This window comes from Hemiscyllium ocellatum, chromosome 12 (assembly GCF_020745735.1).
Source record: "Hemiscyllium ocellatum isolate sHemOce1 chromosome 12, sHemOce1.pat.X.cur, whole genome shotgun sequence".
Lineage (NCBI taxonomy): Eukaryota > Metazoa > Chordata > Chondrichthyes > Orectolobiformes > Hemiscylliidae > Hemiscyllium > Hemiscyllium ocellatum.
The window spans coordinates 38,112,129-38,139,039 of NC_083412.1; the positions used below are offsets into that span (position 1 = coordinate 38,112,129).

Here is a 26,911-nt window from a genome sequence, read left to right on the forward strand (position 1 = left end):
TTTTCTAGCACCACTCTAATCTTGACTCTGATCTCCATCATCTGCAGTGCCCACTTTCACTTAATACAAATGAGGCTGTCCAACATAGATAATCTTGACAACTGGGGGAAAAAAAAACTGCAAGCTACTCAGTATCCAGATTTGGAAATATGTTGTCATTTCTTCAGTGTTGTATGATCAAAATCCTGGATCTCCCTCTGTAATGACATTATTGACGTCCGTACCAATTGCAAAAATTGGTTGTCACCTTCTCAAAGGCAACTAGTGATGGGCAATAAACGTGGTCTAGCTCATATCACATAAGTGAGTTTAAAAGATAATTAATGTACTGACATGTGGAGTAGAGGGATGAAAATAGCATCATAGCCCTGCGTAGATTTAACAAGCAGCTTTGAAATTAATAGGACAAAGCCAGAGAGATGAAATTACATTTTGTCCTTTCACTGATGTTTAAAAGTTGGAAGGATGTCGGTGTGAATTATAACTTTTGAAAGGAATGTGAGTATGTCAGAACCCCGAATAAACTGTAATTCCAAAAGTGATTTTGTTTTGAAAAAAGGGGAGGGGGGCGATACATCCAAAGTGTTGATTAATGTATGTTTAATCAAATTTAATATAAATTAAATTATCACCTGGAGAGAGAGTCTGAGTGAGAGAGACCAGTGGAGTGTCACATCTAGTGCTGTGAACAAAGTTAAAAATCCCACAGCACCAGGTTATAGTCAAACAGGTTTACTTGGAAGCATCAGGTGGTTGTGGAGTATAAGATCATAAGACACAGAATTTATAGCAAAGGTTTACAGTGTGATGCAACTGAAATGATATATAGAAAAATACCTGGATTGTTTAAATCTCTCATTTTGAAGAATGACCATGTTGGTTTCAATTCTTTCATATGTAAATCCCAGAACTTTTTTCTAAAGTTACATTCTCAAGTGAACTTTAACAATAGGTGTCATGTCAGCTCAGAGAATGCATTGAAGGTGTGAGGCTGTCTGTGCCCCAATGTTCAGACTGATTCTATTTCTTAAAAAGGCATTTACAGAATCTTATATGGATTCATGCAGTTTTTTAAAAATCAAATAAAGGCAATTCCGCAAGTATAAATTCACCCCACAAACTTGTATGTGTGCGTGGGTGTGTGGGAAATTTGAGTGTCTGAGAGTGTGTGTATGTGTGTGAGTGTCCGTAAGAGGGCGTGTGTGTGGCTGAGTGTTGGGGTGTGCATGTGTGAGCCGTATGAAAGTGTGTGTGTGTGTGTGTGTGTGTGTGTGTGTGTGTGTGTGTGTGTGTGTGTGTGTAGTGCCATAGGGTCATTTGTAGTGTGACATGAACCCAAGGTCCCGGTTGAGGCCATCCCCATCAGATGAGGTATTTTTCTATATATCATTTCAGTTGCATCACACTGTAAACCTTTGCTATAAATTCTGTGTTTTACGATCTTATTCTCCACAACCACCTGATGAAGGAGCAGTGCTCCGAAAGCTAGTGCTTCCAAATGTACTTGTTTGACTATAACCTGGTATTGTGTAATTTTTAACTTTGTACACCCCAATCCAACACCGACACCTCCAAATTAAGATTGGGATTTGATATCATGTAATTAACTTGATAATGAGACTGACAATTCCTGCTGAACATAAGGCCCCCTTGTGAATGTATGTCCCATACTGTAGACACACATTGTGTTTTTTCCCTTTGAGGTGTTGGTTGGCTGTGAATGTCACCCCTATGTTGCTGATAAAAGGATTCTTTCATTGAGTGCAAAAATGCAACCACCGAGGAAGCCAGAGATGGAAAAATAAACAAGTAGAACAACAAAGTTACTTTCTCTCATCCTGCTGGAATTCAGTTATGGTTGAAAGGAATTTAAACAGCGGCATCTCAAACACGCTTCAACACTCAGAATCTAGAAATTGGCAGTTCAGCAGTGCTGACAATTACCTCCCCTCCAGCAGCTGTAGCATGAAATAGTCTGCTCTTTGTGAGCAATTAAGAGACTGATCTGCATTTCTGTTCTTTTTTAACTTTGATCTTTTAGGGTTCCAATCTGTGCATATGTGTTCTTCTCAAAAAAAATAATATGGGTCAAGGAGAAGGGGGGAAAGGGTCTGTTCTCAAAGTAATGTTGCGAACAATCAGAGAGGTGAGTGAATAATCAAGGGGACCCAGTTCACTCCTGTTCATTCAGGAGCTTAATAATTTGGTGTATCCCATTTGGAACTGTTACAAACCGGAGCATCTTGTCCAGGGTCTGGTCAGAACGATAACATTTTTATAAGGTAAAATATTGAAGTGTTTGAGGAAGAGCAGGGGAGTGAAACAACAGGATTCCTCTTTCACCACCCATATACTATTAGGTCAGCCTTTTCAAAGAGTTGATTAGATTAGATTTCCTACAGTGTGGAAACAGGCCCTTCGGCCCAACAAGTCCACGCCAATTCTCCGAACAGTAACCCACCCATGTCCATTTCCCTCTGATTAATGCACCTAACACTATCGACAATTTAGTATGGCCAATTCACCTAACCTGCACATCGTTGGACTGTGGGAGGAAACTGGAGCACTCGGACCAAACCCACACAGACACAGGGAGAACGTGCAAACTCCACACAGACTGTTGCCCAAGGCTGAAATTGAACCCTGGCACTGTGAGGCTGCAGTGCTACCCACTGAGCCACCAAGCTGCCCTAATGCCAGCACAGTTTGTTGAATGAGCTTTGGAAGTCTCTTATTCAACAACATTCCATAACTGCTGACATTTGAATAATAGCTGGCATCAAATATTTACCGAGAAAGGTTTATATAAAGGCCCTGATGAAATACAGTAAGCAGAGTTTCCTAAATCACAATAATCATACACGCTAAAAGCACGTTGTGCCTCAAAATGCTTTGTAGTCAATAATGTGATCATGGAAGGTGTTCTCCTAAGATCAGTTTGTTTCCCTCCTGACTAGGGAGAAAGGACTTTCCAACACTTTATCACTTGGTCTGTAGTATGAAATGGTCTGAAAGTGACAACTATTGAACAAATATGCCTGACTCTGATGGTAATGTTCACATTTGGTCAGAATGATGAATTGATGTCATAACATAAATATGATGCAGAGGAGCCAGTGTTGGACTGGGGTGGACAAAGTTAAAAATCTCACAATACCAGGTTATAGTCCAACAGGTTTATTTGGAGTTACTAGCTTTCAGAGCGCTGCTGGTGAAGGAACAGTGCTCTTGAAAGCTAGTACTTCCAAATAAACCTGCTGAACTATAACCTGGCATTGTTAACTTTGTAACATAAGTGGTGTAATAGCATCCCATTTGGTTGTTTGGACCTGCCCGATCATTCTCCATCATGGCTGATTTGATCAAGGATTCACCTTCACTTGTTTGCCAGTAGCCTTGTAGTAGTTCATCTGGCTAACCCAATATTATTAGTAAATATTCAATGACCAAGCTCAATGGGATTGGAAATTCCCTAGATTAGTAATCCCCGGGAGAAGAAAATCTTCGTCTAAGTTTTAAATAAGAAGCCCCCTGCATTTAAACTGTGCACCCTATTTCTAGACTTTTCGCATGGGAAAAACATCTTCTCAGCATTTACTCTGTCAAACCCCTCAGAGGCTCTGATGCTTCAATAAGATTATTTCTTATCATTTTAATTCGAAGGAACATTGGCGCAACTTGCCCAATTTTCTTCATAAGATGGTCTCTTTATCCTGCGAAGTAGCCTCTTGAACTGCCATTGCGAGTATCAGTCCCAGTCCAAGTTCCTCTTCAGACACAATGAGATGTCCTTGATCTGCCACCTAGCAAGCAACACAGAGTTATCACAGTTGAGAAGAAGGCCATTCAGTCCATCCTGCTCCATTGGCTCTCTGTGTATTTTAGCATGGTGCCCGTCATCTGCCTTAATCCTCTAACTCTACATAATGTTCCTAATTAGATCATCATCCAATGCCCTTTTGAATATGTCAATTGAACCTGCCTCCACTACACTGCACACCAGACCCTAATTACTTGCTGTGTGGGTAAAAAAAAAAGTTTTTCTCACATTTGCAAAACATTTTAAAACTTTGCCCTTTGATTCTTGATCAATTTAAGTGGAACAATTTCTCCCCATTTACCCTGTCCAGGTCCCTCATGATTTTAAAACTTCTATCAAGTTTCCTCTTAGTCTGATCCACAAGGAGAAAAGGTCCCAAGTTTTCAATCTGTCATCATGACTTAAAATTTTCATTCATTGAACCACTCACAAATATCTCTGCACTCTTTCCAGTGTATTCACATCCATTCACATAATTTGTCACATCAAACTGTACATAAAACTCCATCTGATGTTTAGCTAGTATCTTATGAGTTCATCATAACCTTGTTATTGTGTTGTATGCCCTCCTTCATGAAGCCTAGAAAACCACACTGTATTAACACCTCTCTCTATCTGTGTTGCCACTTTTTAATGACTTGTATGCACAAAGAAAGTCAGCTATTTTTGTTCCTGCACACTCTTTAGAAAAGTATCTCTTATTTCAATGTTCTTTGTAATGAAGTGCATCACCTTGCACTACTCTGCATTAAACTATTATCTTACACCCATCTGCCACTCTACCGATGTGTCAATGCCCTTTTGAAGTCCTCCGTTAATAATTATCCCAAGGTTTGTGTCATCTACAAACTTTAAAATTCTCTCCAGCACTCCAAAGTCTAAATCGTATCCTATATATAAAGAGAATTGAAGTACACCTGGGGAACTCAACTACAGGTGCTGCCTAGTGCAATAACTATCTATTGACCGTTACTATCTGTTTCTGGTTTCTCAGCCAGTTTTGTGCCTGTGGTGCTTCTGCCCTGTTATCCCAAGAACAGATAATTACCTTACAAATGTGTTGTGAGGCACTGTATCTTATGCCTTTTGGAAACCCATGTTCACTGCAGCAACAGCATTACTGTCATTGACCACATATGTTACCACTTCAGTAATCTCCACCAAGTTAATTTGTCAAGATTTTCCCTGAACAAATGTGTGCTAACTCTTCTAAATCAATCTACACATAAATCTGTCCCAAATTGCTGGCCACCTTTGCAATATTTTTGTAGAAGGGCTCACTGTTTGCAATTGTCTTATCCTCTGCCACCATCCCCATATTCAGGGAAGATTAAAAAATAATGGCTTGCGCCTCTTTAATTTCTACTTTCACTTCCTTCAGTATCCTAGGATGCAGCTCCTGTGGTCCCAGTGCCCTATCAGCATTAAATAACAGCAGCTTATCCAACATAACATTCTTATTAATTTTAAACCCGTTCAGTGCCTGGTTTTCCTCTTTTCTCACCATGACCTGGGCAGCACCTTCTTCATAGCTCAAGACAGATGCCAAGTATTCATTTGACACCACAACCATGTTTCTTGCCTCGAAGCATAAATCTCCTTTTTGGTTCCTTATTTGTTTTACTCCTCCTTGTATCGCTCTTTTACAACATTGTTAATTCATTGGTCCTTGCAGCCAAGTATATATCTTTCCCTAAAAGATGTAATCTCCTATGATTCCTGCATTTTATTTTAGTCTCCAACTTGAATGTCCTCCTGGAGCACTGTGCTGTGCTCAGTGTGATCATTAATCCATCATTAACCACCAAATGAAGGGCCGGGTCTCTCTCAGTACTATATTCTGGAATCCTAGAATTGCCTTGCATGTGGTCAAATCTTCCTGTTACTGATAGCAGACCAATCTGAAGTTCTAAGGATGTGTGATTGTTTCTGCTTGACATATTGCATTGTCTGGAGCTCACCTTCAACTCAAACGCTGAGCTGTAGTTACTGCAGACATAGTTACTCAGGATCATGTTGGTGTCCATTATTACCTACACAGCACTCGCCCTACCATCTCTCATGTATTTACCTCCGTAAGAATTTAAATGTTGAAATGTGACTTATTGTTTATAATTGTAATGATTACTTTGACGAATTAAGTTATGATTTTCATGAGTATTTATCTGTCTCCTGTCCAAATCATGCACACGCTCACTGAACTAATATTTCAAGATCTCTACTTTTAGGTATTGTTGTCTCTTACTTCTCTTAACCTGCTTCTTGTTTTTATGAGGAGAAAGTGAGGACTGCAGATGCTGGAGATCAGAGCTGAAAATGTGTTGCTGGAAAAGCACAGCAGGTCAGGCAGCATCCAAGGAGCAGGAGAATCGACATTTTGGGAATGAGCCCTTCTTCAGGAAGAAGGGCTCATGCCCGAAACGTCGATTCTCCTGCTCCTTGGATGCTGCCTGACCTAAGACCATAAGACATAGGAGTGGAAGTAAGGCCATTCGGCCCATCGAGTCCACTCCGCCATTCAATCATGGCTGATGGGTATTTCAGCTCCACTTACCAGCATTCTCCCCGTAGCCCTTAATTCCTCGAGACAACAAGAATCTATCAATCTCTGCCTTGAAGACATTTAGCGTCCCGGCCACACAGCACTCTGTGGCAATGAATTCCACAGGCCCACCACCCTCTGGCTGAAGAAATGTCTCCGCATTTCTGTTCTGAATTGACCCCCTCTAATTCTAAGGCTGTGTCCACGGGTCCTAGTCTCCTCGCCTAATGGAAACAATTTCCTAGCATCCACCCTTTCCAAGCCATGTATTATCTTGTACGTCTCTATTAAGTCTACCCTTAATCTTCTAAACTCCAATGAATACAATCCCAGGATCCTCAGCCGTTCCTCATATGTTAGACCAACCATTCCAGGGATCATCCGTGTGAATCTCCGCTGGACATGTTCCAGTGCCAGTATGTCCTTCCTGAGGTGTGGGGACCAAAACTGGACACAGTACTCCAAATGGGGCCTAACCAGAGCTTTATAAATTCTCAGTAGCACAACGGTGCTTTTATATTCCAACCCTCTTGAGATAAGTGACAACATTGCATTCGCTTTCTTAATCACGGACTCAACCTGCATGTTTACCTTGAGAGTATCTTCGACTAGCACTCCCAGATCCCTTTGTACTTTGGCTTTACTAATTTTCTCACCATTTAGAAAGTAGTCTATGCTTTTATTCTTTTTGCCAAAGTGCAAAGACCTGTTGCGCTTTTCCAGCAACATATTTTTAGCTCTTGTTTTTATGAGTTGTGCTCCTTTTATCTGACCTCTGTGGTATTTACAAAACATCATGGGCTAGAAATCTGTCTCAGATAATGTTCCAAAATGGGTGCATTTTGATCAGTTGAGGTCTATATGAAGAACTTGATACTTTGTTGTTTGCAAAGGTACTAAATACTAGGCACTATGATCCGAGTAACCTGAACATTAGAGAAATGTCAAATCCTAATCAAAAAACTGGCTTGATTGACCTAGCTTTGTCTTTTTCTAAACTGGGTCAGTTAGGCACTGAATGCATTCACAGCAGTCTGTAAGTATTCTAAAGAATGGTAAACCTCTCTTCGGAACATAGGAATATTAGATAAGAGCAATATTATCCACCTTACATTGGAGAAACAGGTTGGGACATTTCCATTACAAACACCAGAAAATGATTCATACTTGCATTTTTTCTTTAATCCTAACAAAAGGCTATTGTGAGATTTGAAAGGATTCAGAAAGGATTTACAAAAGGATGTTGCCGGCGTTGGAGGGTGTGAGTTATAGGGAGAGGCGAAATAGGCTGGGGCAATTTTCCCTGGAGCATTGGAGGCTGAGGGATGACCTTATAGAGGTTTGTAAAGCCATGAGGGACATGGATAGGTGTAGTGGTTCTGTTCGCCGAGCTGGAAGTTTTTGTTGCAAACGTTTCGTCCCCTGGCTAGGAGACATCATCAGTGCTGTGGAGCCTCCTGCGAAGCGCTTCTTTGATGTTTCTTCCGGCATTTATAGTGGTCTGTCCTTGCCGCTTCTGGGTGTTAGTTTCAGCTGTCCGCTGTAGTGATTGGTATATTGGGTCCAGGTCGATGTGTCTGTTGATGGAATTTGTGGATGAATGCCATGTCTCTAGGAATTCCCTGGCTGTTCTCTGTCTGGCTTGCCCTATGATAGTAGTGTTTTCCCAGTCGAATTCATGTTGCTTGTTGTCTGAGTGTGTGGCTACTAGGGATAGCTGGTCGTGTCGTTTCGTGGCTAGTTGGTGTTCATGTATGCGGATTGTTAGCTGTCTTCCTGTTCGTCCTATATAGTGTTTTGTGCAGTCCTTGCATGGTATTTTATAAACTACATTAGTTTTGCTCATGTTGGGTATTGGCTCCTTTGTTCTAGTAAGTTGTTGTCTGAGCGTGGCTGTTGGTTTGTGTGCCGTTATGAGTCCTAGGGGTCGCAGTAGTCTGGCTGTCAGTTCTGAAACACTCCTGATGTATGGTAGTGTGGCTAGTCCTTTTGATTGTGGCATGTCCTCGTTCCGTGGTCTATCTCTTAGGCATCTGTTGATAAAGTTGCGCGGGTATCCGTTTTTGGCGAATACCTTGTATAGGTGTTCCTCTTCCTCTTTTCGCAGTTCTGGTGTACTGCAGTGTGTTGTGGCTCTTTTGAATAGTGTCCTGATGCAGCTTCGTTTGTGTGTGTTGGGGTGGTTACTTTCATAGTTTAGGACTTGGTCTGCGTGTGTTGTTTTCCTGTGTACCCTTGTGGTGAATTCTCCGTTCGGTGTTCTCTGTACTATCACGTCTAGGAATGGGAGTTGGCTATCCTTTTCTACTTCTCTCGTGAATCGGATGCCTGTGAGTGTGGCGTTGATGATCCGGTGTGTTTTTCCTATTTCCGTGTTTTTGATGATTACGAAAGTGTCATCGACATATCTGACCCAGAGTTTGGGTTGAATTTGTGGTAGGGCTGTATGTTCTAACCTTTGCATAACTGCCTCTGCTATGAGTCCCGAGATTGGTGATCCCGTTGATTTGTTCGTATATCTGATTGTTGAATGTAAAGTGTGTAGTGAGGCATAAGTCCAGTAGTTTAAGTATGCCGTCTTTGTTGATAGGTTCCGCCTCCTGTTTTCTGTTCTGTATGTCCAGTAGGTTGGCTATTGTTTCTCTGGCTAGGGTTTTGTCAATTGAAGTGAACAGTGCTGTCACATCGAATGAGATCATGGTTTCTTCTTTGTCTATGTGTGTATTCCTGATGGCGTCCAAGAATTCCTGTGTTGATTGTATGGAGTGTTTGGATCCGCTGACCAGGTGTTTCAGTTTCTGTTGTAGTTCTTTGGCCAGTTTGTATGCTGGTGTCCCTGGTAGTGATACTATGGGTCTGAGTGGGATGTCTGGTTTGTGTACTTTGGGTAGTCCATAGAATCTGGGGGTGTTGTTGCTTTCCGGTTTCATTCTTCATAGGTCCGCTTTGGTTATCTGTCCGTTTTTTTGTAGATTCCTTAGAGTGTTATTTATTCTATTGGTGAGTTGTGGTGTGGGGTCCGAATCCTTCATTTGGTAGGTGTTGGTGTCTGCTAGTAGGTGTTGTGCTTTTTTGATGTAGTCTGATTTATCTAGGATGACAGTCATTCTGCCTTTATCTGCTGGTAGTATGATTATGTTCTTATCATTTCTTAGTGCTTTCAGTGCTTCCCTCTCCTTGGTGTTGAGGTTATGTGTTTGTCTTTTTCTTATCATCACAGGTACGACCGTTTGTCTCACTGTTTGTTGTGTCTCTTCAGTCAGTCCATTGTTCCTGAGTGTGCATTCCAGTGCTGCTAGGAAGTCTGCTGTCTTGGCGTCCCTGTGGTTGTAGTTGAGTCCCTTGGTCAGTATAGTTCTTTCCATGTCTGTGAGCTGTCTGTGGGAGAGGTTTTTAACCCAGGTGTGTGTTGTAGTGTCCTCTTTTTTGTGTGTTAGTTTGGCCAGTTTTTCTTTTAGTGCCGTTTTTTTGCGATGTGTTGTCCTGTTCTGTCCTATAGTGACAGCCTGTTCTATGGTCCGGGTCCATTCATGATTAGCGGTCTTTGAAATTAACGACTTTTGGCGCGCAATTTCTTGTTTGTATGTGTGTGTATTGTATTTATAAAATACCATGCAAGGACTGCACAAAACACTATATAGGACAAACAGGAAGACAGCTAACAATCCGCATACATGAACACCAACTAGCCACGAAACGACACGACCAGCTATCCCTAGTAGCCGCACACTCAGACAACAAGCAACATGAATTCGACTGGGAAAACACTACTATCATAGGGCAAGCCAGACAGAGAACAGCCAGGGAATTCCTAGAGGCATGGCATTCATCCACAAATTCCATCAACAGACACATCGACCTGGACCCAATATACCAATCACTACAGCGGACAGCTGAAACTGATACCCGGAAGCGGCAAGAACAGACCACTATAAATGCCGGAAGAAACATCAAAGAAGCGCTTCGCAGGAGGCTCCACAGCACTGATGATGTCTCCTAGCTAGGGGACGAAACGTTTGCAACAAAAACTTCCAGCTCGGCAAACAGAACCACTACAACAAGCACCCGAGCTACAAATCTTCGCACAAACTTTGAACACTTATGGATAGGTGAATAACCAAGGTCTTTTCCCCAGGGTTGGGGGAGGCGTCCAAAACTCGAGGGCATAGATTTAAGATGAGAGAGAAAAGATTTAAAAGGGACCTCAGGCAACTTTTTCATGCAGAGGGTGATGTATGAAATGAGTTGCCAGGGGAACTAGTGGAGGCTGGTACAATTATAACATCAAAATGACATCTGAATGGGTACGTGAATCGGAAGGGTTTAGAGGTATACAGGTCAAATGCTGGCAAAGACAACGAGATTAATTTAGGATATCTGTTCGGCGTGGGCGAGTTGGACAGAAGGTCCTTTTTCCAAGCTGTGCATCTCTCTGGCTCTAAAATCCAAATTTCTTACTGAAACATTCACGACTCTTGTGACATACAGTCATGGGCACACAAACATACTGATCGTATTTCTCCTGGATGTTTCTGTGTTTCAGTGAGATTGTTGTCGCTAGGCAATGGCACAGTTTTTTTCCACCTTTTATTTTTCATATACCAACACCCATACCTAAGTTTCAAAGAATGTAAAATCTCATGATACCAAACACATGTAAACAAACAGCCTTCAAGATTTCAGGTACCAGAATACCAAGAAGAACTCAAAAACATAAATAAAACCAGGTCTCTCCCTTCTGAAAGCATGACATGCAAGCTATAAATTAAACCTAAACTTGTGCGTTGTTCCTGACACTGCATAGAACTAGTTAATCTGATAATGTCTCGGTCCAAGATAAATTTCTTCACCAACTCCTTCTGGACTTTGTCATTACTACTGGACCCTTGCGATTTTGCTCGATAGATTTTTAAACTTTTCAAAAGCTCAGCTTCATTTTGAGCAGTCCCCCTCTAACTACATGCACACAAGGCCTAAGGTGGTCATTTCTTTACTCCCGTCCCTCATCCTGTGTAGCTTCGTGACAAAGATGGGAATTCTTGCAGGAACCCATTACAACACACAAAGTGGTCCTCAAATATTCATCAGGGACAAATGCAGGACAGTCGTACAGCTGTAAAGATGGCAAAAGTGAGGACTGCAGATGCTGGAGATTAGAGTCGAGAGTGTGGTGCTGGAAAAGCACAGCAGGTCAGGCAGCATCTGACGAGCAGGAAAATCAATGTTGCGGGCAAAAGCCCTTCATCAGGACTATTGCTGATGAAGGGCTTTTGCCTGAAACATTGCTTTTTCCTGTTCCTTGGATGCTGCCTGACCTGCTGTGCTTTTCCAGCATCACACTCTCAGCTGTAAAGTTGTGCTGCTTTCTGCCACACTGGGGCGGGGTATTCAAGAACTTTGCTTGAGTCTCTCATTTTTAATTAAAAGTTCATTTGCACAATGTAATGTGAACGGCAGGCCAGTCTTTAATGCCCATCCCAAATTGCCCAGAGCAGTCAACCACTTTGCTCTTGGTCAGGGATCAAAACCAATGATATTCAACTTTCCATTGCCTCTTTAGGATATCCATTTATTTTCTAAATTTGTTTGCACTTCTGATTTAGATTCGTTTACGCAATGAGTTAACAACGGAAAAGCCACCTTGACCTCCATAGGTCAATGTGTAAATAAGAAGCATAATCCCACCTATTATATTGAGAAAATGTACAAGAACCTTATACAAAACTTTGGGCTTCATGAAAAAGATGCAATATAAATGCAAATTGTTTTTCTTTTGTGTCTAGAAACCTGATAGAATGGTTTGTGCATTGCAAAAATATAACAAATTGCTGTCAAACTTGCTCAATATAAATTATTGATTTGTTCATAGTTCTGACAGGTTCTGAAACTGCATCACACTTCACAAAATGCTATGAATTAGTTTCACAAACACAGTTGGAGCAAATTATTTCACCTCCGGAGAATATCAGCAACTGAAGCTGCTCAATCTGGCAGTATCTGTGAAAATCAACTAGGTGAAAGTGGGTACTGTAGATGCTGGAGATTAGAGTGGTGCTGGAAAAGTACAGGTCAGGCAGCATCCGAGGAGCAGGAAAATCGACGTTTCAGGCAAAACCCTTCATCAGGAATGAGGCTGGGATCCTCGGGAGTGGAGAGATAAAGGCATTTATTTCTCCACCCCCGACACTCCCAGCCTCATTCCTGATGAAGGGCTTTTGCCTGAAACATCGATATTCCAGCTCCTCAGATGCTGCCTGACCTGCTGTGCTTTTCCAGCACTAATGTTGATTCACCATCTGTGAAAAATCCATTTGTCCTGATGCTGCCAGACATGTTTGAGTACTTCCATCATTTGCTGCTTTTATTTCAGATTTCCAGAACCTGCCATATTTTGCTTTTGATTTCGCTTTGCAGCAACTCCATCACTTTTCAAAATATCACAGACCATGAAATGAATAAAGATCTCTTTGCTTCTTCAGCAGAAGAAAGCAGATTTACCATCCAGAGTCTGGATTGAACAGATTCTTGCTATATTAAGCTGTCAAAAGCTAAGTTGGCATACTCTCTGTTACTTTGCCTATGTATTGTGTAGTTAAAAGAAGGCACTTTGATTAAATTTGCTGCGAAACCTCTAACCAAGTTAATTACAAAATGCAGCATCTTGTTTCAAGGACCTATGTAACCTTGAGACGTTGAAGATAGGAGGAGGAATAGGCCATTTAACCTTTTAACCTGCTCTGCCATTCAATATGTTCATACCTGATCATTGAGCTCAGTACCCTCATCCCACCCTCCCTCCGTATCCCTTGATCCCTTAACGCACAAGAGCTTTATTTACCTCTTTCTTGGAAATACATGATTTGACCTTGTCCACTTTGTGTTGGAAAATCCTACAGGCTTATCTCTCTCTGTGAAGAAATATTTCCTCATCTCAGTCCTGAAAAATTTACCCTTATTCTTAAGCTATGATGACTGATTCTGGACATCCCCCCCAAAATCAGGATCATCCTTCTTGCATTTAACCTGTTAGAACTTTAAAGGTTTCTATGAGATCTGCCCCTCATTCTTCTAAACTCCATGAATACAAGACCTACCAACTCAATCTCATCTCATATATTCGGCATGCCATCCCAGGAATCAATTTGGTAACCTTTCACTGCACTCCCATTATAGCAAGAACATTGTTCCTCAAATCAAGAGACTGAAGTAATTGCACGGAGGCTGGTATCCGGTCACCAAGTTACTCTTTATTTACTTCTGCACAATCCAGTGGCTGTGAGCAGCCAGCTCAGAGTCAGTCCTTGAAGTCAGTCAGGAGAATCTCTGAATAGGGCATGCCCGAAATGTCGACTCTCCTGCTCCTTGGATGCTGCCTGACCTGCTGCGCCTTTCCAGCAACACATTTTCAGACTCTCTGAATCCCTTGTTTGTATCTGTCAGCCAGGGCTCCCTGAATGGCTCAGGTTTGCAAACCCAAACAAGAATCTCATAGTCAATGAGAGCCACCTGACCATGGTTCCAATCACTACAGAGACCAAAACTGCACCAAGGGTGGTCTTACTAATGCTCTGTACATTTGCAGGAAGACATACTTGTTCCTATGCATCTACGTAGGCCAACATACAGTTTGCCTTCTTTACTTCCTGCTGCACCTGCATGTTTACTTTGAGCAAATGCTATATGAGCACACCCACGTCTCAGGGAACATTCCTCTATCTCAATTTGCAGTCATTGAAATAATAATCTGCTTTCTGATTTTTGCTATCAGTTTGTTTGACCTCACTTTATCCAAATTATATTGCAACTGCCTTACATTTGCACACTTACTCAGCTTGTCCAAATCACACTGCTACATCTCTGCATCTTCTGCACAGATCATCCTTCCACCCAATTTTCTGCACATTTTGAGTTATTACATTTAGTTCCCATATCTAAAACATCAACACACATTGTAAATAGCTGGGATCCTGCTGCCAATCACTGTGGTACGTCACTAGCCACTGCTTGCTGTTTGGAAAATGACTTATTTATTCCTACTCTGTTTCCAGTCAGCTAACCAATTTTCTATCCATCTCAACACTTCAATTTTTCTCATTAATCTACAGTGTATGGCCAATAGTCCACCTTTGTCATGTGCCTCCACAGACGCATAGATGGATCTAGAAGATTCTGGAAATGGCCTACTGGTATTATCACTGGACTGTTGGTCCAGAGATCTAGATAGTGATTTGGCGATGAGATTCAAATCCTGCCATGTCAGTTGGTGAAATTTGAACTTGAATTCAATAAAAACCTGGAATTAAGAGTTTGATGATGATCATAAACCATTACCGATTGTTGGAAAAACCCATCTGGTTCATTAATGTCCTTTAGGGAAGGAAACTACCATCTTTACATGGTCTGGACTCCATGTAACTCCAGAACCACAGCAATGTGGTGATTCTCGTCTGCTGTCTGGGCAATTAGGGATGGGCAATAAATTCTGGCCTAACCAGCGATGGCCACATTCCATGAATGAATAAAAAAAAATTGGAATGAACTTAGTAATGTTCAGTGGCCACATTCAATGAATGAATTAAAAAAAATTGGAATGAACTTAGTAATGTTCAGTAATGTAATTTCTTAGCATTGAATAGATGACAGGTGTTTATTGCTATATTTTATTTAAATAATCAAACTTCAAGTTTTTTGATTCTGGAAAGTCTGTTTTGTTTAATATAAAATCTGAAAGATTATTCAGTGGAATCTGCTATCTGAACACAAAGAAACCAATATGTTTGTACCAGTTTATATTATATATTACCTCGGTGAAATGTGGATGTTTCACAGGGGACTGAACCAGAGAACAGGCTATTGTAGACTTGGTAGTGTGCATTGAGCAAGGATTAGTTAACAATCTTGTTGTGCAGGGTCTTTATGAAGAGGGACCATAATATGATAGAATTCTTCATTAAGACAGAGAGCAAAGTGGCTGTATCCAAAACCAGGGACCTGAATCTAAATCGAGCAAATTGTTTTGACGCAGGGATAGTAAGCTAGACAAATCTGATTCAGTAACACTGGATACGCAATGTAGTGAAATTAAAACATTTGATGACCCTCAAAAATTGCTTAATTGCTCCAAACTAAACAAATATTGGATACCAAGTTTATAACTTAAGAAAAATAACATTACTGTTACTATTGTAACTTTAGCAGAACACAGATGAACTATAAGATAATCTAGTTAATATCAGCAATCTAAGCCCAATCTTGTTCGATTAACAACTCTCCTCACTGTCACACCAACAGAGACTCAAAAGGATAAATTTTTTAAAACATAAATTGCCCGTTTGATAACCGTTTCAAAGAATACTAAGCTTTTATGAAATCTGATGAGTTGTATTATAGGCACAAAGGTTTATTTCTAGCTTGAATTGCAAAGTCATTGATCAATGCAAACACCTTCCATAGGCCTCGGTTGACATTTCCTGACTTCTTATAGACTGGGATTCTTTTCTCTGGACCTTTAATACCTAGATAACTGGAAAATAATAGAGACAACAAAAGCAAAACAGTTTCCAAAGCAATAGTGCTTTCTGCACCAAAACACAATCAAAGCCTGTTCACTCTTTCTCTCTTGACATTTTCTCTGGGTGAGTCAAAACGTATGGTGCTGGAAAAGCGCATCAGGTCAGACAGCATCTGAGGAGCAGGAGAATCAATGTTTTTGGCATAAGCTCTTCATCATGAATGTGGGGGGTGTGGGTACCAAAAGGTGCTGAGAGATAAATATGAGGGGGTGGGGCTACAGGAAGCTTGGAAGATAATAAGTGGATGCAGGTGGTGGGGGGTGATGTCATATGTTGGAACGGATAGGTGCGAAAGAAGATGGACTGGTGGGAGAATTTCAAGAGAGCAGTGCTGAGTTGAAGGGTTAGATCTGGGAAAAGATGAGGGGAGAAGAAATGAGGAAACTGGTGAAATGACATTGATGCCATGTGGTTGGAGAGTCCCCAGGCGGAAGATGAGGCATTCTTCCTTGAGGCATCAGGTAGCTAGGATTTGCTGGTGAGGAGGCCCAGGATGTGCATGTTCTTGGCAGAGTGGGAGGAGATGTTGAAGTGGTTGGCACTGATCCTCCCTTGATTGATCAATTCAATTTCTGACCAGCTGCTATTCCCTGACCACAATGAATTGTGGTGCCGAACTATCCATAGTGTTCTTAGAGCGGTACTCTACCTCTATTATCTTTCCAGACCAGTTCCCAATGGTAAACATTAGACTTCTGTTCTCTGTTTAAAAATCAAGCTGTTGTTCAAAATTCAATTCTCAACTGCAATTCCCAGTTCCAAAAATGCGAAAAATAAAAGAAAATAAAAAAAAAAGTTATGCTGGTCTCAACAGTATACGAGTGTATGAGGTGTGAATTGGTAAGGATGGATTACTAAAGGGGTTGACGGTGGATAAGCAGTGGTACACATTGAAAGATTCAGTGTATGATTTACAACAAGTAGTCATTCTTGTATGGTGCAAAAATAAAAGAGGAAAGGTGGCTCAACCACCTCAACCAAGAAATCAGATAGTTTTATGTTCGAAGAGAAGGCTAACAAAACTGTCAGAAAAAAATAACAAACCTGAGGATTGGGGGCTTTGTAAAATTCAACAAAAAAGGAAAAAAAATGTCAATATGTGAAGAGAAAAGGATCTAGAAAGCCAAATCTTGGTTTCTTACAGTCAGACAGCAGGGCAATCATAATGACAAACAAAGAAAGGGCCAAAACATTGAGCACACATTTTGGTTCTGTCCTCACAAAAAAAGGATTTATTTGAAACGTTACCTTCTTATCAATCTTAAAGGGGTCAAGAGGTAAAGGGAGGAAGAAGGATTGTGATATTGAGATAGAGGATCAGCCATCAGTTGAATGGTACAGCATGCTTGAATGGTTGAATGATCTACTGTTCCTTCTGGTTTGAATGAATATTGACTCCGTGCAGAGAAACGTTGTCCCATTAAGGTGGCAAAGGCCTGGTCAAGAAGTAAAATTGTAAAGAGGTTTTTAAAGGTGAGAAATTGAATATGTTTTGGGAGAATCTTTTAGGTTCCACATACAAAGCAGTTTGAGGCTGTACCTTTAATGGTGGAGTGGAATGGAATGATGGAAGAGACATGCAAAAGAAGTCTAAATGGAAGGGTAGGTGATGACAGACTAGTATTAGAAGCAGTTCTTGAAAAATAAGAAAGAACTATGACATGGCAAAATTTGTGAATGAGAATTGGACTTTCTACTTAACATGCATGGGGTTTGTAGGTTAATCCAATAGGTTGACAGGGCCCTTGCAAATCAGCATTTTCTATAGCATGAAGTGTAAACTGCAGCGTTTAAAATGAATTGTAGTTCAGTATAATCATGTTTCTCCAAGCAGTTTGGTCGTATATCCCACCAGTTTAGAAAGCTGATCTATGGCGTCTGTGTCTGCAGTTGGATTTCCTAAAATCAGTTTAAAACCTGGTGATATTTGCATATTTAGACAGTCTTACAGTGTACTCTTACTAAGTTCTTGCCATATTAATCACACAGAGATTGATATAAGACTGATAGCTTGTGGAAATGTACTCTTTGTTTGTTGGGTCGTACAGAAGTTCAGTATTGTTGAATATGGAAGCATTTTGCTAAAGTTTTTTTATGTTACCCTCATCAGGACAATCTGCAACTGTTACGACACCAAGATTGCAAGCCAGACCCAATCAGACTCAATAATACTGGATTCACAATGCAGTGAAATTTAAAGTTTTTAATGACCCTCAACTGCCTAATTGTTCTTAACCAGACTTCAAGAATAACAGATAACAGACACCAAGCTGATACATGGAAATTAACAATTTATTATTAAGACTGTAACGTTAACAGTTTTGTGCTACAATAACAAGGTAATCTAATTGAGAACTGTGATTAAAACCCAATCTTTGATCATAGCCCCAATTCTCTTACACAGATAGATACAGTTAAGGGATAAATTAGAAAGAAAATAAGAGATATAACTGGCCAGTTCAGAAACCATTTCAACAATGAGTACCAAGCCTTTATGATTGATGTGTTGTATACCAGGCACATGGATAATATCTTGCTTGAATTCCAATGTTCTCACTCAATGCAAAGAGCTTCCAGCAGGCTTTGAGGAATAATCCCTTAATTCTTTTAAACTGGGATTCTTATCTCAAAATGTTCAACAATCCTTTACAAGGATATAAAGTTAGAGAGAGTGTACGACTCAAAACACAGCTTCCCAGGCCAGCAGTTTCCCAGCACACAAACCTGTCCAAAAACTCAATCAAAACCAGCTCAATCTATGATTTACCTTTCTTTTTAAACAAACACCGTGGTTCACTGGCCAGCAGCAGTCTTCCGATGAATGGCCAACCGAGTCACAGTTCTTGGCCATAACGCATCCTGGAGCCAAAATATCTGCAGTATTCTTGGAATGACAATTAACCTGCAATTATCTTTCCAGGCCTCGTTCCCATATGCAAGTGTCATATGTTTGTTCCCTCTTTTTCTGCTGTTTAAAGTTCAGAGTTTCTGAACTTATGCTAATAGTTTCAAACCAAAAATAAAGAAAAACTAATGGTGGTTTCAACACAAACCCCAGTGTAAAGGGAAAACAGCATTTCTACTGTGTGGAGAGTGCTGATTAGTTGGCAACTGGATGACGATTGGAAGAGGCCTGTTTCAACCTAACACAATAGATGATAGCCTCTCTTTTTATTCATTCCACATGTAAGGAAATTGTTGCATTTCTGTCATCGAATCATTAGTGAATGTTCCTCTTGGCCTTCTCTTATGGGAGATCTGTTGGTGCTTTGTTAGAATTGATGTGGACTCTTACTTATTACATAAATACTGGTCAGAATTAAAGAATATTATGTTTAATAGTAAACCTATAGCTTTGAGAAAAGCAAATGCATTACATGCATGTCTACAATGTCAGAATAATTGTAGTTAATTGTATGCTAATCAGCTTACCAGCAGGGACTTGGAATACTAACAGAAGGAAATCATGTTGCAGTTGCACAGAGCATTGTTCAACTCCCATTTGGAAACATATTACCCTTAGATACAGCATAGCTTTACCAGAACAGTCTTGGGGCTTCAAAGGCTAAATTATTAAGAATGTTTGCATAATGCTGGGTTATGTGCTGTTGAGTACAGAAGATTGGAAGGTGATATTATAAAGGAGTTTACAGTACTAACATAATATGACAGGATTGTTATAAACGAACTCCTCCTTCTGCTGGCTCAATTAAGAATTGATTGACGTAATGCTAGATTTTCACTACTAAGGCAAGATATTTTTCTACAACATGCCCAGTCAGCTCCGATGTTTGATCTGGGTTTGGGGATGGGTACAGGAGAGAATTGGGTCTGAGAAACAAAGTCATCCATAGGGGAAGCTGAATGTTAAGGCATCCTAGTTAAAAGACTTCCATCTATTCGCTGTGACTTCATCCAAGTTACTTGTTAGATGTTAGATCCTTCAGATCTTACACCTTAACCCTTGAAATCCGTCACCATGCCATTCATGACCTATGCCACCCCCAATGGTCCCTCATAGCGTGAAACCAACTTTTGCATGCCACACAGCCCAACTTAATACCAATCTACCTACCAGTCTTGTCCCTTATATTATCCATTCACTTCACACAGTATTCATTATGGGCAGCTCTGAAGAGCTATGTTAAGGTGAAATAAAATGGAAGTCTAAGTAACTGTTATAGCATTCACAGTATTAGAGAAGACTGGTACTCATGAAAGCCCATTCAAAACTTGTAAATCTCATCAAAGGCTTAATTCTTTTCAAAATAAACAGAGTTGTATTCATAGCTCCACATCAAAAGAGATATTAATCCTTTAATAACCACTTGAATTCTCAATCAATGTTTATACATCGAAACTCCTACCAAGATAATTGTAAGTTTTAATAATTGTATAAAGAGAGATCTTTGGGAAATGTCAATGTGCAGCAAATGTAACTGTGGAAAAAAAATATTTTCAACTCTCGCAAGCACAGGCAGCCTTTTTAGTTTTTAAATAGCTGGCAATTTAATTAATTGAGAGTTTTACAGTACCACAGATGCTCTTGCTCCCTTCATGAGCATTCACTGTCACTATAAAAATTCACATCAGTCAAATTCTGAATGAAGGCCATTGTTACAGAAAAAAGTTTCAATTTGAAGCCAGATTAACATGTTCACATTTCATTCATGAGTCAAGCCGACTTTTTGAACTCTGATTCACCCTCAATTTTTAAAGATTTCTGATGTGTTCAGAACACCATGAAAATCCAGCCCCATGATCTTGAAAATGGAATGGAGGTAAGTCAGGAAGCACTTTTAAAAATGACAATTTGATCTCAGAAGACTGAAAGAGATATTTATGAGATATGGAAATCTGCATGTGGTGCAAAGATAGGATTAATCAAACAGAAGTGCAGGTTGGGCATGATCTAATTAAATGGCAGAGCAAGCTTCTCGAGTTAAATGCTTTGCTCTTGTTCAAAATGTTTCTGTCCATGCATATTACAACATAAATACAGCCATTGAATTCAAATAATCGCCATTAAATTGCATAAACAGCATGACCAGTTTCAGGTCTGTTCAGACATAACCACTGCTTCATTTACTGAACAATATTTTTTTTTGCACAACTTGGTAACATGATCCATCAGAATTTTTTTTGAAAACTTGTAAATGCATTTTGTTTTCCTTTTTCAGTTTTGAAAAGCCTGCCAACAGTCCGCTATAAGGAGACAATAAAAACCTTGGGTCTGTGGATGCAACAAACTGAAGCCAAGTTAACTGTCCCCCGTGTCACAGTCACAGAATATGAAATTATGGAACAACGACTCAAGGAACTAAAAGTAGGCCTCCAAAGTCAACCATTGCTGCGGAATGTTCACATTTGAATTCTATTCCTTTCTTAATATAAAGATAAATTTGGGTATCCAAATATTGCAATACTGGAATGATACATTAGAGATCTCGTGGTCCTTGATGTGAGAGATCAAGTATTAATCACATGCAGACATGTTGTTTCTTTGTGCTGAAACATGTATGAAAGGTTTTTCTTCGTTGTTGGTAGCACCATGACCTTCATCAAGTGGTTAAGTTTTTGTTTGAAATAAAGCAAAAATTGATTCTTTGGAGATAGTAATACAGCTCAGATTAGACACAAAACATATAAATACCTAGCTCTGTGAATCAAAAAGCAAGGATTCAGTGACAGGAGAGATGCTTGTTTCTCAACCATCTGTAGTCTTCAAGGACTCAAGAATCTCTGAAATTTAAAAACAATTTTAGTCTTTGGATTTGGTAATAATACCTAATTATGCAAATATATAACCAAGTTGTGCACAAAAACATGGAAAAAGTGTGATATTTCTCACCAAAGACGTTAGGCCATTCCTGCCCAGGACTTCCTTTCCACCCCGATGACCCAGCATTTAATCGGGTTTCTAATGTTCTGTTGGTGGGCAACCATTGATTTTATGCTGCTCCTAACTTTCCAGGTCTTCCAGCGTTTCAGTGAGCCTGAGGTATGTGACCAGGTTGTTATTTTTCAAGTTGTGGGTGGGCTTTCAACTTACTTCTGCATCTCGACTGAACCCACAATTAAAATTGGGACCATTGTCTGTCATTAAAGAAATGCAGTGGCTGCCAGCAGCTTTGTGAAACAGTATGTTTTATCTGATAAACAAAATTGAGGTCATCTCGTTAATAATGCAGGAGCTAGGACTGGTACAGGCTGGATAAGTTGCAGCTAAACAGATCTGAAAGCAACTTTCCTGCAGGGCGAATTGCCAGTGCTATTTGGGATGATGTGTTTGGAGTGGTAGGGCAGATGGTGGTTGTTGATTTGAGGAGTAAATACTGGAAAGGAATACAAAGATGCATGGAATATTGAGAAAAACAGATGGTATTTCAGTCCATTTTGGAAAGAGTGACTGCTTGACCTGGTTCTTGTGATTGCGGTTACCAAGTAGATTAAATTTCAGCAGTGGAGCATTTAGAGGACAGTAGCAATTGCATCATAACTTTCAGATTGGCTATAAAAAAGAACAAGTATTAAGAAAGACTCACAACTAACATTAAAGGGAATCGCAAAGACTTGGTGTATAAATGATGAAAAATGGTGATTGAAGGAGTGGGACTGATTAATGACCCATAAAGGTGACTGACGTATGGAGGCAGGGGATATGGCTACAATATGAAATGCAAACTTTCTATCTGTCTTTACCACGAAAGAATGTGATTGTAGATCTTCGTGAAAGGTGGATGTGGTTCAGCCACTTAAAGTGCTTCAAGTTTATACAAAATTGGTTTTAGATCATTTGTTTACAGTTGTTGATAAGTCTCTCATAATGGATGAGGAGCATCTCAAAAAGAGAGTGGAAGCTATGGATGTATTGACCATTATTTTCTAGTATTTTTCAGACATGGGTGGTGTAAGGTGAGAGGGAAACTTGCAAATGTTACACTCATATTCAAACAATTGTGTAAAGGTAAGCCCAACAATATCACAACAATTAGTTTAACCTTGGTGCTGGGGATGCTTATAGAAACAATAATTTGGGACAGACTGAAAAGACATTTTGGGAAATGTGCATAAATTAAGGAAAGCCAGCATGACTGACATGACTGAAAATCATGTTTTACTGATTTTGTTGAATATTTTGATGAAGTAACATAGGATTGATGAAGGCAGTGCTGTTGATGTTGTCTGCATGGACTTCCAAAACAGATTTTCTACAATGCCCCACAACAGAACTGAGAGCTTACAGAGTAAAAGGGAGAGTCGTAAAATAGATACAAAATTGAAGCGACGGGAAACAGCATGCTGTAGTTAATCAGTGTTTCTCAGACTGGAGGAAGGTTTATAGTGGCGTTCTCCAGAGGTTAGTGTTGGAGCCCAGCCTTGCTGATACCTATTTATGACTTATGCCTTGGTGACCAGGGCATAACTTCAAAATTGGTGGATGGTGCAAAACTTGAAAGTATTGAACAGTAGGGAGGGTAGTGTAGAACCTCAAAAGGAATGGACAGTTTGCCAGAATGGTGGCTAAGTGACAAACAAAATTTAATGCAGAGAAGTCTGCAGTGATTCATTTTGGTAGGAAGAATGCAGTTAGACATTATATACTTGAGGTTATAATTTAAAAAGGGGTGCAGGTGCAGAGGAATCTGGATGTATCTGTGCATAAATTGTTGAAAGTTCCAAGACAGTTTGTGATCGCAGTTCATGAAGCATTCAGGATTTGGGGTTTTACTAATAGTAGCATTGAATACAAAATCAGGGAAGTTCTATTAAATTTGATTAAAAGACTGGTTCAGCCTCAGGTGAAGTATTATGTTCGTTCCTGGACTTGATGTGAAGGCATTGGAGAGGTTGTGGAGAAATTCTTGAGAATGGTTCAAGGATTAGGAACTTCAGTGTTGGCAAAGTTCAGAAGAGATAGAACATGGTGAGAGGAAGGTCAGCAGTGAGAGTTCCAGTGGGTAAAGGAGCGTGAGCTGAAACAGCTTCTGGAAACGGGAGTTGCTGAGGAGCAGGTCTGTGTTGCGAAATTTGTTATCGAAACAGAGAACATAAGAAGCTTTAACTAAGACACGGCAGGAGAGCTCCAAATTGTAGTCTGCACCTTTTGCTCAATGTGGGAAGCTGGGCATACTTCCAGTGCCCGAGACCTGCATGTGGGCGGCACGGTGGCACAGTGGTTAGCACTGCTGCCTCACAGCGCCTGAGACCCGGGTCAATTCCCAACTTAGGTGACTGACTGTGTGGAGTTTGCACGTTCTCCCCGTGTCTGCGTGGGTTTCCTCTGGGTGCTCCGGTTTCCTCCCACAGTCCAAAGATGTGTGGGTCAGGTGAATTGGCCATGCTAAATTGCCCGTAGTGTTAGGTAAAGGGTAAATGTAAGGATATGGGTCGGTTGTGCTTCGGCGGGTCGGTGTGGACTTGTTGGGCCGAAGGGCCTGTTTCCACACTGTAGTAATCTAATCTAATCTAGCTAATCTAATCTAATCTAATCTATAAATCTAAGTAATCTAATCTAATCTATGTCTGCAAGAAGTGTCTCTAGCTGCAGCTCCTGGAAGGCTGAGTTTCAGAGTTGAAGCAGTGGCTGGAGATGCTGTTGAATATTCGCAAGGCAGAGTATGTCGTGGATAGTACATATAGAGAGGTGGTCACACTGCAGACTCAGACTCCACAGGCAAGTAGGGATTGGGTGAGCAGGAGGAGGGCAAAAGCATGAGAGCCAATCAGGCAGTGCAGGAATCTCCTGTAGCTATTTCCCTGCAAAAACAGATATGCCGTTTTGGAGACTATTGAGGAGAATGCGGAAAACAGCAGCAGCCAAATTCATGGCACCATGGTTGGCTCTGCTGCAGAGGGAGGGAGAGTTAGGCATAGAAATGCAATAGGGAATTCAGTTGTGAGGGGAGTAGATAGGTGTTATTGTGGCATCAAATGAGAGTCCACAATGGTGTGTTGCCTCCTTGGTGCTAGGGTCCTGCATGTCTCAGAGCGATTGCTGGATATTCCGAAGGGTGTGGGTGAACAGCCAGTGGTCATGGTACACATGGGTACAAAAGACAGAGGTGAAAAAAGAGATAAGGTCCTAAAAGCAGAATACAGAGAGCTAGGAAGAAGTTTGAAATGTTGGACCCCACAGGTGCTTATCTCAGGATTACTAGCGGTGTCTCGAGCTAGTCAGAATTGAAACAGCAGGATGTATCGGATGAACATGTGACTGAAAAGATGGTGTGAGGGGGAGGGTTTCAGATTTGTGGGGCATTAGGACCAGTTCTGAGGGAGGTTGGACCTGTACAAACTGGATGGGTTATACCCGGGCAGGACTGGGATTGATGTGTTTTGGGGCAATATTTGCTAGAATAGTTGGGGACAGTTCACACTGGTGTGGCAGGACGATGGGAACCAGAGGAGTAGGGCAGTAGATGCTGAAATTGAGGGAGGGGTAGAAACCAAGGCTAAGAACAAGACCAGGCAGGAAACACTGCAGAACAGAGCAGGGGAGGTGGTCTCAGAAAGACATGTGTTTCAATGTGAGAAATATAATAGGCTTTGGTTAGTACTTGGAACTATGAAATTATTGCGATTACAGAGCCTTGGCTGAAAGATGGACAGAGCTGGCAGCTGAATGTCCCAGGATTTCGATGTTTTAGGTGTGATAAAAAGGGGACGTAAAAGGGGTGAGGAAGTTGCATTACTGGTGAAGGAGTATCTCACAGCTGTACTGAGGGAGAATACATCATAGGACTCACGCAGCAAAGCAATATGGGTAGAACTCAGGAATAGGAAAGGTGAAATCAGAATGCTGGGGGTATAATACAGGCCTCCCAACAGCAAGTAGGAAGTAGAGGAGAACATATGTAGACAGATTTTAGAAAGATCTAAAAACAGCAGGTTTGTTGTGGGTGATTTTAACTTCCCCTACATTGTCTGGAACTCACTTTGTGCTCGGAACTTGGATGGGGTGAATATGTAAGGACCATTCAGGAGGGTCTCTTGACACCGTTGTAAACAGCCCTACCAGGGAAGGGGTTATACTGGACCTGGTTTTGGGAAACAAGCCCAGTCAGGTGAGAGAAGTTTCAGTGGGGAGCACTTCGGAAATAATAACCATAATACTCATGGACAGGGATAACAGCAGTCCTTGGGTGAAGATGTTAAATTTTCTGAGAAGGTGAACCGCAACAATATTAAATGGGAACTGGAGAAGTTTGATTGGAGGTGACTGTTTGAGGGTAAATCCACATTGGACCACGTGGGAATATTTCAAACGGCAGTTAAGAGTTCAGGAGCTGCGTGTTCCTGTGAGAATGAAGGAGAGGTATGGCAAGTTACATGGATCTTGGATGAGCAGATGTGTTATGACCTTGGTCAGAAAGAAAAGAGAAGCATACGGAAGGTCGAGGAGGATGGAAACTGAAGAAGCCCTTGAAGTATATGAGGAAAGTAGGAGAGAAATTAAACAAGGAATTAGAAAGGCTAAAAGGATTCATGAAAAGTCATTAGCGAACAGGATTAAGGAGCATCTCAAGGTTTTTTACACATATATAAAAAGCATGAGGGTAGCCAGGTAAAGGGTTAGCCCACTCAAGGACAAAGTTGGAGATCTGTGTGTGGAGCCAGAGAGGTAGGTGAAGTCCTAAATGAATACTTTGTGTCAGTATTCACCAAAGAGAAGGAATTGATGGAGGATGATCTCCAGGAAGTGAGTGTCTAATGTTTACGCCTAGTTGCTACTAAAAAAGAAGAGGTGTTGTGCATCTTAAAAAGTATGAAGGTAGACAAGTCCCCTGGTCATGATGGAATCTATTCCAGAATACTAAGGGAGACAAGAGACCAAATTGCTGGAGCATTGACAGACATCTTTGTATCCTCTTTGCTGTAGGTGAGGTCTCAGAGGACTGAAAAATAGCCGATGTAGTTCCATTATTTAAGAAGAGTAGCATGTATAATCTTGGAAATTATAGGCCTGTGAGTCTC

At 40.8% G+C, this 26,911-nt stretch overlaps 1 protein-coding gene across 7 annotated transcripts in view; it reads left to right on the forward strand.

Annotated features, from left to right (window-relative positions):
- The window catches only part of dmd (dystrophin), a 1,983,095-nt gene that overhangs the window by 880,817 nt on the left and 1,075,367 nt on the right, over positions 1–26,911 (forward strand). For all 7 annotated transcript variants that reach the window (XM_060833515.1, XM_060833512.1, XM_060833514.1 and 4 more), the window contains one exon: positions 21,115–21,260. In XM_060833515.1, the coding sequence (XP_060689498.1) occupies positions 21,115–21,260 (146 nt within the window). The remainder of the gene's footprint in view (positions 1–21,114; positions 21,261–26,911) is intronic.